The sequence below is a fragment of the Rattus rattus genome, chromosome 2 (assembly GCF_011064425.1).
Source record: "Rattus rattus isolate New Zealand chromosome 2, Rrattus_CSIRO_v1, whole genome shotgun sequence".
NCBI lineage: Eukaryota > Metazoa > Chordata > Mammalia > Rodentia > Muridae > Rattus > Rattus rattus.
In genome coordinates, this window is record NC_046155.1 from 197,426,502 (window position 1) to 197,441,407 (window position 14,906).

The following is a 14,906-nucleotide window of genomic DNA, read 5'->3' on the forward strand; positions in this document are numbered from 1 at the left end:
GGGTGCACAAAGGTCAGGAGATGTTGATGTTATAACTTTAAATAAGAGGTCAGTGAAAACTCAATGTAATGAAGACCCAAAGAGGCAAATATATTCCCTGGGAGGTCTTTGCCCTGAGTTTCCATAAGGAACTTTCTCTCTCAGGTGCTATTCCTGTTTCCCTCCTCCTCACCTTCTCTGGGCCTTCACTAGACCTCCCTTCTCAACAGTGTGGGATCTCTGTTCCTGTTGAACCATTTTGGTAACTGAAGGCATGTTGATAATGCAGGTTTGTCTGTTTCTATGCTATTTTACAAGTTCTTATATATTTTGAAGTTCACCATGTATGTTCAATCTCTGGATTGACATTCTTCTAGTAATATGGGACTCCGATCATCAGTAAATTCATATTGTGGCAACTTATGGAATTTTTCAGTTAGTGTCTCCTGTTGTATTTTACACTCCACAAATTCCAGCCTCTCTATTTTCCTAATGTTTAGATGTATCTCTTATAAAACTCTTCCCTTTTCATTTTGTCTCCATCCACATACAAATATGCTGTTTTATCTTTCATTTTAACCTGATTTTGTTCATCCCTCTGATCTGGCTCTCTCAGTCCTTTATCTAATAAACTTATACAATTTATATTTACTTGTACATATTCTGTGTCTGATGTTTTAAAATCACTTGACTATTTCCTCTTTGTTCCCTTTGTTACCTTTTTTGTTATTTACTTTTCCTGGCATTTCCCTCCCTCCCTCCCTCTCTTCTATTCTAAAGAATAGGGAGCTTCTATTCTTGTAGCTTTCTTGAGACAAAGTTTCATTTTGCAGCTCAGGTTCAAATTTACAGCAATCCCAGGTCCTGGCCTAGGTGGCAGCCACCATTGGCCCCAGCATAGTTTGTTTCATTTCCTCTGTAGCTTTTCCTCTACTAAGTTGAAATTATCGATTACAGGTATGCTGTGGTCATCCTTGAAGCTCAACCATAGATATTTAATAGTGTGGAAAATCACTGTTTTAACCATGTCTGACCACTGTGAGAAACATGACTCCTTACTCACATACTCCTGTTCATTATTGGATGCCTGGCTTTATCGTGGCTCTGTTCTTCACTCGTGGTAGCTAGTACCTTATGTTGGTGAATTTTACTCCTCTTGTCCCTTAGAATATTTGTTACAAGCTGCTCTTTGCCATCCTTAAGGGATTCTGCCTTCATCAAGGAGAACCATTTCCACTCTCTCATCTTTTTCACATTCTGAAGCCCAAAGTCACAGAGCACTAAATTAATGTCTGCCCTGGATGGTCTAGCTTTTATATTTTGTTCTTGCTTACAGCTTGTGATCCAGTTTGGATTGCATTTTCCTAACAGTTGGGACAGATGAACAGTTTTAAGTTTTGCTGGGTATCCAGTGGTTTTACAGTCATAGGATGTTTCCCAGGAATAAGCAGTGTATGTGAGCTATAGAACCTCCTTCACATGTGAGTGGAATATAAAGAATTTCCCTAGTGGAATGGATATTAAAATTGTCAGATATAACAAAGGAGAGGTAGGCGTGAAGGCACAGAATCCTCAGAAGCCACTTAAGGCAGTTTCAACCAAACCCATATGCCATGGAGGTGTGTCTGCATGGTGAGAAGCTAGGAGAGGGACTACACCACTCACCACTGACAGCCTTCCTGCGAACAGCCCTGTCTTTTCTTTCCTCATGGGATCAAATACCCTTCCATCTCGTGTGGTGGTGTGTGTGTATGTGTGTATGTATGTGTGTGTGTGAGTGTGTGTGTGTATGTGTGTGTGTGTGGTGTGTGTGTATGTGTGTGTGTCTTTGTGGGTTTGTGTGTGTGTGTGTGTGTGTGTGTGTGTGTGTGTGTGTGTGTGAAGTCATACCTAAAGACTTCAAAACATAATATAGAAAAATATATCAGGCTTAATAGTTTGGACTAAAGTTCGGGATAAGTTAACATGCCTGGTGTGTAGTGAAGCATGTATGAGCCTTAAGGTCTTTCATTGCTTTATTTGCTTATTATTTGTTCATTTGTGTGCACCCACACACTTGTGCACATGTGGAGGTCAGAGGGTAACTTGTGGGGGTCCTCCTTCCTTTTCCTCTGCCAGGCGGTTTCAACTATCAAACTCCAGGGGCTAGAGTTTCTGGCAAGTGAAGTGCTCTTACCTGCTGAACTATCTTGCAAATTTATATTCTGTTACTTCATTTTTAATTTATATTCTAAATTCTTTTAGTTTAACTGCTTTTATTAGTCCACTAATGCAAATATATGTCTCTTGTTTCTCTGCTTCTCTTCCCACTGTACCAGTGAATAATACGTAATAGAAGTAATACTAATCTGAGTTGCTTACCTCGGAGGGTTAGTGTATCAATGACTTATACGATATTACTTATTCTGGTATATGAAAATTTGCTCAGAGTGAGAAAATTGATATAAGCTTCGTCTACCTCACTCTTTCTTTTTGTGTGTGTGAGAAATGGGCTTGGGGTGGTGGCAAAGGTGTATTCTTTTTATAAATAAGTGTGTGGCTGCTAAAATACACAGTAGACAAAGGAAGATTCGCAGTAACCTGAAGACACGGAAAGCTCCTGAGAAACATTAGTGAACATCACCTTTGATCTCCTCTCTCTTTGCCGGGGCTCGCTTTCTGCACTCTGGGGAAATTTTCTACCAGGACTTTATTTTCAAAGTATATTGCAGTTGGCAAATAGCATTCAAAGTAGCTCTCACACATTCAATTTGGAAATAACAGCAGAGAAGCTAATCCCTGTTACTGCTAAGGGTTAAGTTTGTTGTGCTCAGTTTTCGGAAAAGTAAAAAGAAAGAAAAGAAAAAGAAAACGCATCTCACGGTTGTTCCTGCAGTGACCTCACAGTCCTCGGATCATACACCTTTAAAAGGTCTGAATGCGTTGCTGGGCAAGTGTCATGTGTGTTGAAAGATGCCATGGTTGTTAGACACTCCAGCAGAGCAGCGTCTCCACAGTCATGGATTGCTGTTCTAGGTAAAAGCCTGTGACAGGCTCAGGCTGCATGAGAAGGTGGCAGCAGGGACAAATTGTTGAATACATTGACTCATCAGTACAGCCGGAAAATTATGCTTCTCAGCCTCTCGTTTCCTCGTTTAAAAAATGTTTTTTTTAAAAAATTGCATATTAGGATCTGCTCCAAAATACAGATGCCCACAAAAGAGCATTCCATGAAATCTACCGGACCAGATCTGTCAATGGGATCCCAATGCCTCCCGATCAGCTAGAGGACATGGCCGAGAGGTAAGAGAATGATTTTTTTGTTTATGAAGGCTCTTTTATTTAAAAAAAAAAGTTAGATGGATGCATTTGTATTCTTGTGCACATTTTCCTTTTCCAAATGAATTGTTATAATTTTAACAGGAATGCTTGCATTTGGTAAATGCAAAGTGGGTTCCCACACAGACGCTAAGAGTGCCAACATTTCTAATATATTATTAACTGGAGAGAGTGAGTTGGAATGTTCCCACAGCCTGCAGATCACAGAAACGCTTTCCTCATCATAGGCTGTATTTTTATTCAATACTGTAAGGAACATTATGTAACATTGCAAAAACAGCTTATAAGAGAAACAGATGAGAGATGTGTTAGCAGGGAAGCGAACTAAATCAAAGGCTTCCATCGGTCGTTTTCTCTCAGAACCTTGAGCTAAGAAAAGAATCGGTTCTCCTGGCCGAGAGCAGGGAGAGTTTAGAAGGCTGCTGTGTAACAGGTTCGGCCAGCCTTCTTCCGTTACTATTAGTTACATCCTGTGAATTCTGTCTATTCCTAGGTTTCATTTTGTGTCCTCCACATCCGAGCTGCATTTAATGAAAATGGAGTTTCTCGAACTGAAGTACCGTCTACTGTCCCTGCTGGTCCTCGCTGAGTCAAAGCTGAAGTCTTGGATCATCAAGTATGGGCGGCGAGAGTCCGTGGAGCTGCTGCTGCAAAGCTATATCGTGAGTCCCTAGTGCTCTGACACAGGTCCAGCTTGAATTTAAGTGCAGCAACACGGGTGTGTGGAGTGGCTTGGGTCTGAGGTGTGGAGCTTTTCCAAGCACCTAGAATATTAGCTTAGATTCTTCAAAATTTGTTGTTGCAAATCCTTGACTTTGGAGAGTTCCCATTAGTAATTGAATTGGACTCTAGTGAAGGGGGTTTATTAATTACAAAATGGGTTTTTTTTTTGTATACTCTCCTTTAGCTGCAGCCCCATTAGTCCCTTAAAACAGAACTATTGTACTCATAGGCTACCTTCCTGTCCTCAAAGCTCCCAGTGTGAATAAATAGGGAATTATTTTTAGTTTTGCACATGGAGACCATTAGTGTGTTAGATTTGCAGCATGAGCCTCCTTCCTGGACTTTGCTGTGCCTGTATATGTCCACGCACTGGGCAGGTTTGTCTATAAACCTCCTTCCAACTTAATTTTTAAATATTATCATGTTCTGAAGGTATTGGTCTAGATAGTCCTAATTCTATCTGGAAGAGTAGCCCTGAATTAATTAAAGAATGTGGCTGGTCCATTTAAATATAGTCAATAGAGTGTCTTTAATAAAATCAGTTTACTTCCTCTTAGTCAACTGTTCATGCACTCACACAAATTATTGGCAACATTTGATTGAAAATATTCATACTCAGGGCATCTCTGTTCTCTGACATACGTTTAAACTCAGGTTCTAAGCTATAAAAGTAAACTTAACACACTAGCTTGTTACAATCTGACAAGTCACAGTAACTTAGAGTATGTGCTGGAATTCATATTAAAACTGTGTCTTTCTTGTAAGCACCCATTTTGGACCCATAATCAGCCTTGTTACACCTTAATTTTGTTATTTAACTGATTTGTGAACTACAGGAATTGGAAAACATTTACCCTGCCGCTCTTCTCTCTGGATTCACTGCAGTGGTCTAGGAACCATTTGTTTAAAAAGCTGTGAACTCTGTTAGAATGTATTCATGTGTAGCTATTTTGGTAGGAAAAAGAAATCCATTTTTAAAATTCTAGTAACTGCTGTGGTCTCATAAATATTAAATGGAGGAATGGATTTATACCTTCACTTCTAGCGATAGCAAATGGTGCACTGAGCGCAGAACTTGACTACACAGTCTCCATCCTTTGTTCTAGCCATTTAGGAACAGCCAATCAGACTTAAGGACCTAATAGGACCGCTTTACCAAGTCGACGCTCCAAAACAATGGTATTAATAATTCTCCTCAAACTTCTCAAAAGATATATAAATAGAGAGTTAATGTTAATGTCAGCACTTCCTGCCCACTCCATAAAGTTAAAGAGTTCACTGAGATGCTAATTTCAAACTGCTCTGCAAATTTCATGTACAAGTGAAATGGATCATCATTCTACGTCCCCGGCAGGCTTCAGCATGCATTTACTCTACAAGTGAAGAGGACTTAGCCAAAGCTTCTATTAGTGGCTTTAAGGCCCCTTTTGGTGAATAATTTCAATGACTGTGGGCCTCTGAGTACTTCCCTTTTCGCCTCCATGAAGACTCACAGTGAAGTCAACGCAGATGAAACACTGTGGAGCTGGCACTGAAATTTAAATGTCCCAACCCCATGCTCCAGGTGATGCAAAGGGCAAGAAACAGAGTCAGAATTTGAGTCTAGATGTTTCCATGTTAAAAAAAAAAAGAATCTCGTATAAGCAACACTTGTCTATAAAAATGGCCTATGGGCAATGAGCTGAGGTCGTAAACAGGAGCTGGGACACTGGCAGGAAGAGAGGATTCTGGGAAACAGAAAGAGGCGTGAAAGCGCAGAAACATAGAGGTCAGAAGCATGGGCGCGGAGCAGAGGTAACGGCGACATAGATGAACACAGGATAGAATACAAAGGAGATTTGTCCCACACTTGGATGCATGAAGCAGCGGAGAGGTAACTGACCATGTGAAGGTCATAGAATAGTTTGAATGGGTTAAATGGCTAGTCAGGAAATGGAGCAAAGCTTGCGGTCTAGGTATTTATAAATAGTCTGAGAGTTGTCATTCCCATAGCAGGGACTGGAAAGAAGAAAAAAACTGACTTATTTTTACATTTCCAAGTTTAAAGCCCTCACAGGCATGCAACACTAATACTCTCTAAATACAAGACTTGTGAAAAATAATTAACCAAAATACCGTAATTAGACAATAGAAATCAACCAAAATATTGATGTCTATTGAACTGTAGCAAATCAAGGAATGTTGTTCTCATAAATGTTAGTTCCTCTTGGGATGTTTAAAACTGGATAATATTTTATGCTTTTGCACCTGGAGTAGTTCAGTGGCCACTGATTCATCTGTGAGCTAGGCAACATGGTAGAATGTCGGGGTGGGGGGAGCATTGCCACAGGGAAGTGTGTTCTCATCACGTGTCAGTGATTCACTACCCATGGAACCTTTGAGAATGATTGACATTTCTGCGGTACGTCTTTCATGAATTTCCCCCTTTTATCATGATGCCAGTAGCAGTAGAATACTGGATTCTTCTAGAACCCACACTTTGTGTACTGCCTTCCTTTTGTGTCATACTGCACTAGTGTCCCTCATCCTTCTGGGGCTTTCAGAGAAAACTCGCTCATTCCAGAATAGATTGTTTCAAAAATCCTGATGATCGTCAATAAAACCATGAATTCAGTTATTTAAATATAACCCTTTTCTTCCTCACTTAAAAATATAAACACGGCACGTTACTGTGTTTTATAATAAACGAAATAATACTGAGGTCATGGAGACTCCAAGATTAGCTTTCTCGGTGTCGACGTTTAACCTGATATGAATCACACGCAGAGAAAAAGGCAGTACATGTTTTAGGGGTTGGGAAATTACAGATAACACTTCCTAGCTGAGCTATGAGCTGACAAGGACTTTAAGTTTTTGAAAAGCAAATGCCTTTATGGTTGTTTTGAAAACAATTAGACCAATTGTGGGTCACTGAAACGCTCAGCAGGTAAACTCTCACCATCAAGTCTGAGTACAATCTCGCGTGGCTGACAAGGAGAACCAACTCCCACATAAACTGTCCTCTGAGGTTGCATGTATACCAAGGCATGTATATGCTGAAATGCAAAGCACACATGCAGATAATAAGTCTAATTTTTTAAAGAAGCATTTAAATGTTAGATTGTATGCTATTGATCAGTTGTTACAGAAGACATTGGTTATTGATGTCAGAATTGTTTACAGTGCTCTTGCCAGTAAACGTGGGCTGCCCTGTCCATTTAAACATTTCTATTTTTCATATGCAAGAAAGGCAATTTCTTGGAATTGTGGGGATTTCAAGTCCAACATAAATAACACAAATAACTCACCATTCACAACAATTTTTAATGTAAGTGGACAGCCCTAATAAAATTTAAAGGACTTATAATTAACTGGTTTAGCTAGCTTGCTGCAATGAATGAGTTTCCATTTATTACATCTGTACAGTATAGGCAGAAATGTTCTCACCTCTAATATTTTGGTTTTAATATTATAAGTGGTAACTTAATTTTTCTTATCATCCACACTAATCGTTCACTTGATTCCACAACCCAGTTCTAGCCACATTAGTAATAAAGTAAGTTAACCACGTCCTTTTAATTGAAAATGTGCGTTTTCCTGAGAGACGTGCCTAGCACGGTAAAAGAGAGGTTGAGGAAGCTCCAGTGGAAGTGGCTGCCCTAGACAAGCTGCTGTTCAGTGGCTTCTCCGAAGTTAGGAGGGAAAGAGAAAAGCCCAATCACTGGGACCAGGAAAAGTTTGAAATAACAAATAGGATTTTTAAAAATTAATTGTCGAATTGTTCTGATAGGAAAGTTCAATGAAAATGAATTCTTTGGTTTTATTATTATCTCCCATCCTATTTTTAGGCCCCAGACAAAGCTAGAAATTAATTCACTTATAATTAATTTGCTAATTAGTCAGGCAAAGGCAACCAAGGCACCATGGCTGCCACTCTCTAGCCTTCACTACTCCTAGCTTCTTGCAGTTTGCATCACCTCTACAGAGATGACATTTTACTCTGTCAGGTGCCAATGCTCCTTCAATTGCTCGAACACCATTTTCAGTGTTAAATATAATATTCCATTTTTAAACCAAAATGTCCTTCTTGTTTGGTTGGAATGGTTCCCAATTTAAGGTCTAGTAAAGTATTCCTTCCCTAATTTGGGAATAAGAGTAGCACTTAGACTAAATAAGGAATTTTCTGGATTACTATTGTTATACTCCATTCTCAGCCAAACAAAAAAGCCTACTAAAGTCATTCAATAAAATTATCTCAGAAGCCTCTTGGACCATGGAATTCATAGCTTTCTGTATTCACTTTATTTCTAGAGAATAATTTATAAATGCTCTGTAAATATGAAACAGTCCTCACTATAGTTACTATTTAATAATATAATTGCATCTTCTATAACATATATAATTATACATTACATATAATTATATATCTGGTTTTATTTATTATGTCTATCTATAAAACCAGGTAGTTATATATAAATCTTTTAAAATTTTATCATGGTAGTCTATTTATATTAAACATTATTTGTATATATATCCTATATATAATTAAGGCCCCACTTATGATGTTGAAACAAAAATATTCAAGTGGTGCCTTAACTCTTCTTATCATCCATGCTAATAATACATTTGATTCTATAACCCAGTTTTAGCTACATTTTTAATAAACTAAATTACTCACATGGCTTTAATTTAAAATATGCATATAAATATATAAATATTTATAATATATAGTGTATATTCTTAATATTCTCGATCTATAATATGTTATAATATATACAGATAACATAATTATTATAATTAATATATTAGCATATAATATATAATATAAGGTTTTATATTGGGAAAAGATAAATTGTGGTAAAGATCTAGGAATGTCCATGATACTGTTTTATAAGCCATTTTCACCTCTGCATGAAACAGCAGTCAGCATACTGCACAGGGCTGCCAGCACACTGGGCAAGACTCGGGTTTATAAAGAATAATTGTGCATTTTATCACCGTGATGGTTCCTCTTAACTGTTTTAATTGATTACACTCTTTAAAATGTATTCTGCTATTAGGAGAACTGAAAGAGGTTTTGGAGACACACATTGCTGGCTCTAACTGTACTAATTTTCTACTTGGAGTAAGAAGTACAGTCTTTTGAATGGTGTGAAGGAAGGAGTTGAGCATTAATAAAAACAAAATTTACCTAAGGTTTTTTTTGAGTTCTCACTTCTATTGTCTCCGTGCCCTAACGCTGACTTGATTATGTATGTGGATTCTGTACAGATTTACATGTAGCCGTGTCTGAGTCTGGACTTTTTGTGCTAAGTAATTGGAATATGATACCTTCCACAATATAGGCAGCATATACAATTATTTTTACACTTTGTACTTTTTTATTTTTAAGGAAAGCGTTTTTACTGTTGTTTACTTTTAACTGGAATTTCCTCAAAGCAGTCAGTCATTCCCCCAAGGTTAATGTTCAAAGAACAGCAGACTTCTATAGCTACGACACAGTGGGAAATTAAAATGTTGCCCCAAATTTAGCACTTTCAAAATGTTAGGCCCAGATCCCCTGGAGAAAATTCTGTTTTTTTGGGGGAAAAAACCAAAACCTTTGCACATTAAAGAAATAGAACGTTTTCTCAGCCTGGTGCTGAGTTGGTATTGAGAATGTAGGCACAGTGTCTGGGCCGCATATAACCTGAGTAAATCAGGACAGTGGAATTAATTTTTCATTTTCCAATAGAATGAGGTTGGCGGTCTTGGATAAAATGCCTATAAGCTTATGAAGCAAATTAAACCCTGCTGTTTGTGGACACGCCTAACGTTCGATATCTGCTGACCAAGTGTGCACCCCTCTCCAGTCTTTTATAGAAAACAGCAAGTTCTTTGAACAGTATGAAGTGACATACCAGATCCTGAAACAGACTGCTGAGATGTACGTCAAAGCCGATGGCTCAGGTAAGCCCACAGCCCACTCGGGATTTGCAGAGGAGGCTGCGGGTAAGAGGGAGAGAGAGTGAGTGAAGATGAGTGCGAGAATATGGTCCAGGATTTTTATAGCATTATAAAATTACCCTAATGAACCACAACTTTCTGTGAGGTCAACTCAAGTAGCATTTAAAATCAGCAGGGTCCTGCGGCGTCAGATCAACTCTTTCTTTTCTTTTTTTTTTTTGCTGTGTAGTCTATGCCCTTAGAGTAATTATGTGAGGTGTCTGTCTGTCTTGCATAATGACATCTTTTATGTGTGTGTAATCTTCTAAGATAAAACAAAAATAAGCATTTGCTTTTCAAAGTTGCTATTTTCCAGTTTAGCTGCAATTGCTAGGGGATTAAAGGCAAAAAAAAAAAAAAAAAGCGGAATAACTTGAATATAAATTGGAGAGCTTAAGTCACTGAGGAGATAAACTTTGGAAGATATGTTTGCTTACAACTTGTAGATGTTCCCATAATTGTTGCGAATAGAATCTTGTCTTTCTGATCGATGCGCTTGTCTCTGGCGCATAAGAACATAGGGAAATATACGGAGGGTTTTATGTACAGAATGGAGACTATCATTGGCTGTTTCTGATTCAGTGGAAGAAGCTGAGAATGTGATGAAATTCATGAATGAAACCACGGCCCAGTGGAGGAATCTCTCTGTGGAAGTGCGGAGTGTGCGGAGCATGCTGGAGGAGGTGATCTCCAACTGGGATCGCTATGGTGACACTGTGGCTAGTCTTCAAGCCTGGCTAGAAGATGCTGAGAAAATGCTAAGTCAGTCAGAAAATGCCAAGAAGGTAAGACTGCTCACCACGGGAGAGGGAAAGACACATCCTGATTCATGAATGAGAGACTCTCACCGTGTCGTTCACTGGGGGTGGGGTGATATTTGCAAGTGTCTGTCACTCAAGAGTCCCTCTTAAGAGATGCACCCCTAGCTGAGCTAAGTGGAATTAGATCTGTAAATACTGGCTAGTAAAACTCTGTAAAAATAGTTCTTTGTTTTTGCATTGATCTAACGTCTTCATTCAGAAGGGCAGCAAATAGTAGTAACCAACTCTTCATAATGGGGGAGCTAAATCTAATGGACAGTAGACATTGCTCTATACACACTGAAGTCTGTAGAGATGGGCCTGTCTAGGTTTCTTATACATAAGGCCTACATCTGTACATGCGTGCGCGCGCGCACACACACACACACACACACACACGCACACACACACACACGCACACACGCACGCACACACACGGGGGAGGGGGACTGAATCTGTGTAGCAGTACATACCCATGGAACAGCGGAACCACCACCGCCTTGATCTCTTTTAGATATTTTCTTTTGGGTTTCATAATCTGAAGTGAATAGAAGCCATTTTACTGCCCAGGGCACTCCCTTACATAAATAAGAAAGGATGCTACTGTGTTCAGTGTCCTTGACCTCAGAGTCTTACCTGAAAAATATTTCCTTTGATATCTGAATGTAGTACACATACATACATGTATACATATCTATTCAAATTTTAGACTGTTTGCAGTCATTTTTAATGGTCTGAACAGCAAGAAGAAACCTCTGACATTTGAATAATTGACTGCTGCTTCTTATATGAAATACGAATAAGAAAATGGCCCCTTGCTTTGTTTTCTTTTCAACAAAACATGCCATGGATGTCCTTATGTGATAACACAATTAGCCGGGGGCACTGTCATGGGCCTGGAGTCCTAGCTGTTTATTTCACTCAGGGTGGAGGATTGCTTGAGCCTGCAAGTTTGGGTCTAGTCTGGGCAGCGGTCTGGAGCCCGATTGTAAAAAAGCAGAAAGATAGGCTTGGGAGACAGCCTAGGCAGTAAAGTGCTTGCTCTGAGTTCCCAAAATCTGTGTGACAATACGTAGGTGTGGTGGCACGTGATTGCAGTTCCTGTGCTGGGGAGGCAAAGACAGATGGATTCTCGATGACTCACTGGTCAGGCAGCCTAACACATTTGGCAAGTTCCAGGCCGGAGAGACCCCAACTCAAGAGAAAACAGAAAAAAAAGTAAACAATGGAATTCTCGATGCCTGAAGTCCAACGTCTTCTAGCCTCCACATGCACACGTGTGTGCACACAAGTGCAGTCAGGGAGCTATGTGCATACACACACATGTGCTCATGCGTGTGTACATGTGACAAAAGAAAAATGAAAAAACAAAGACATCTGGCATTTCTAGCTCATGTTTTGAAGTTTTATTTAAAATCTGAGTTTTGGAAGCTATTTCGCATCTGTCTCCAAGCTTCCATGTGCTTTCGAACAGGCCTTCTTGGTTCGGGTCTTGTTACATCCACTATTATTATTTGGTATGTGACTTAATGAACGCTTGTCCTTCCCTGCTTAGGATTTCTTTCGAAATTTGCCTCACTGGATTCAGCAGCACACAGCTATGAATGACGCTGGGAACTTCCTGATTGAGACCTGCGATGAGATCGTTTCCAGAGACCTTAAACAGCAACTGCTCTTGCTGAACGGCCGATGGAGGGAGCTGTTTATGGAAGTCAAGCAAGTACGTCCTTCAAACCAACACTCACTTCCGATGCATGTGTCACTGGTGTGCAAAGAAGCCGACAGTCGGTTTTCCTGGGATTATTAGGGTGGAATATAGAAGTGTTTAAAACTGCCTGTGTTTTATTGCTAATTATTCATTCTTGTCTGTTTATGGTAGAGGAACATGAGCAGAACATAGCGTTTGGTTTAAGGATTATGTTGACATATGGCGCCTGCATAGGCAAAGAGATTTGCCTTTCAAATCCCAGCTCCTTACTGCTAGCTTGTTCCTTTTATTTTATTTTTTTCTGTCAAAGTAACTGGATTTATTTCAAACTTATCTAAAATAAGAATCGGGAATTAGAATTCGTCTTACCATACATGAGGCTATCTCCCAGTGAAGGCTGTGGGCTTCTAGAATCACAGTTTTACTGACTTTCGAATACCTCCTTCTGTCCTCTTCAGTATGCAAGAGCGGACGAGACGGACAGAATGAAGAAAGAATGTACAGACGGCACTGCTGCCCTCTCTGCTTTTGCAGCCGAAGCCCACAGGAAACTCTCCGAGCCTTTAGAAGTCTCTTTTCTGAATGTCAAGTTATTAATTCAAGACTTGGAGGTAAGGACTTTCTGAATCAAAGAAATGAAACACATACGTAAACATGCAAACTGGCCAGACTGCTCAGGTCTACAGGAAATGGGCCCTGCATCCAGAGATCAGCTCGACACGTCTGCATATCTGCTGACTTGTGCAGAAAATAAACTTGTACTTTTGGAAGGTATCATTTGAAAATATGAAGTAGCTTCAAAATAATTTTTTAACATGGGATTCTTTTCCCATGGGATACAAATTATAAAACATTAGAAAAACAAAGACAAACGAAAAACCCTTTAGACAGGACTTCCAAATAATGCCCTAAACAATAGAGTTTGTTGCATTGAATTTGGCATTGACATTTTCTTAAGTTTCAAAAGTGAAAAAATGGAATTATTTACTGACAAGAGAAGTTTGAACAATTACTTGAATGGAAAAAATAAATCAGAGTGTTGTCTTTTTGATTTTTGTAACTTCAAAAGAAATACACATAAGAAAAAAGAGTAGCAACCACGGTAAGCTGCCACCATGTGAGATGATAAGAAATTAAAATTTCTACCCCACTAAATTTCTAAGTTTTCTCCAGTGGCAATGTGTATGCATTTTATAAAGTAGATGACAGTTTCATTCTCCGTTTTCTCATTTTTATTTATTCAATGTACATCCTGATTGCTGGCCCCCCTTTCCCATCCCCTTCTCCTCTGAGAGGGTGGAGCCCCCCTTGAGAATCCTCTCACCCTAGTGCATCAAGTCTCTGTGGGGCTCGGTGCATCCTCTCCCTCTGAGGCCAGAAGGCAGCCCAGCTAGAAGAGAACATTCCACAGACGCGAGCTGTACTTCTGCTATATACGTTTGGGGGATGGGAGTGAAGGTGGGCGCTAGGTCCAGCCCACGTATGCTCTTTGGCTGGTGGTTCTGCCCCTGAGAGGCTGAAGGGTCCAGGTTAGGTGACTTTGTTGGTCTTCCTGTGGCATTCCTACCTCTTTCGGGATCCTCAATCCTTTCCCTAATTCTTCCAGAAGAATAAAAAGTATGAAATTCTCCACAAATATGTATGTTGTCTTACACAGGAGCCATGCTAATTTCCTCTGTATTGTTCCGATTTTATTATATTGCTGATTAGGCAAGCACTATTGAATTCTTAAAGTCAAGACCCCCCTCCCCCGCTTATTTACATGCATTTATATGCATTACATGTATGAGTATTTTATTATCACATTAACATACTTTAGAAAGTAAAAGGATTACATCAAATACTCTTGGCATTGACTTAAGAATATTTGATTATTTTTAAAAAGAAGTTTTAATGTATGCGCATAGTAGTGTTGCCTGTATGTCAGTTAAGAACAAAAGCAATGGCACCTCCCTGTCTGAAGGAGCTGGTTGTGAGGATAGAATTTCCCAGAGCACGTCCCGATTTTTGTCCCGCTTTCTGTGGTATTCTGCAATAGAAAGGAGATGTGGTGAACACTAACTGAGCTGCTTCAATGACTCACACAGGACACTGAGAAGAGGGTGCCCGTGATGGATGCTCAGTACAAGATGATTGCCAAGAAAGCACATCTCATTGCCAAAGAAAGTCCCAAAGAAGAAGCCAATGAAATGCTTACAACCATGTCCAGGCTCAAAGAACAGCTATCCAAGGTGGGAAAATACTTCCTGCTACAACATGTTCTGGGGCAACCATACTGCCTTTGAGTGGTTTCTATCTCCATGGTTACCCATGGGTACATCTTTGACTGGTCCACCTTTGAGCTACCCTGAGGTTCTTGATATAGAAACTTTGATGTGTATTTGAGAAACAAAGTGGGACACTGACACCTTGTG

At 39.6% G+C, this 14,906-nt stretch overlaps 1 protein-coding gene and 1 non-coding gene across 2 annotated transcripts in view; one reads left to right on the top strand and one right to left on the bottom strand.

Moving 5' to 3' along the window:
* LOC116892879 (nesprin-1-like) overlaps positions 1–14,906 on the top strand; it is a 182,503-nt gene that overhangs the window by 149,096 nt on the left and 18,501 nt on the right. The window contains exons 14-20 of the mRNA XM_032894789.1: positions 3,149–3,261; positions 3,791–3,959; positions 9,852–9,948; positions 10,567–10,769; positions 12,340–12,504; positions 12,951–13,103; positions 14,580–14,723. Coding sequence (XP_032750680.1) covers positions 3,149–3,261; positions 3,791–3,959; positions 9,852–9,948; positions 10,567–10,769; positions 12,340–12,504; positions 12,951–13,103; positions 14,580–14,723 — 1,044 coding nt within the window. The remainder of the gene's footprint in view (positions 1–3,148; positions 3,262–3,790; positions 3,960–9,851; positions 9,949–10,566; positions 10,770–12,339; positions 12,505–12,950; positions 13,104–14,579; positions 14,724–14,906) is intronic.
* LOC116894891 lies at positions 14,106–14,209 on the bottom strand. Its single transcript, XR_004387097.1, has one exon. It is a non-coding gene; the product is annotated as a U6 spliceosomal RNA (small nuclear RNA).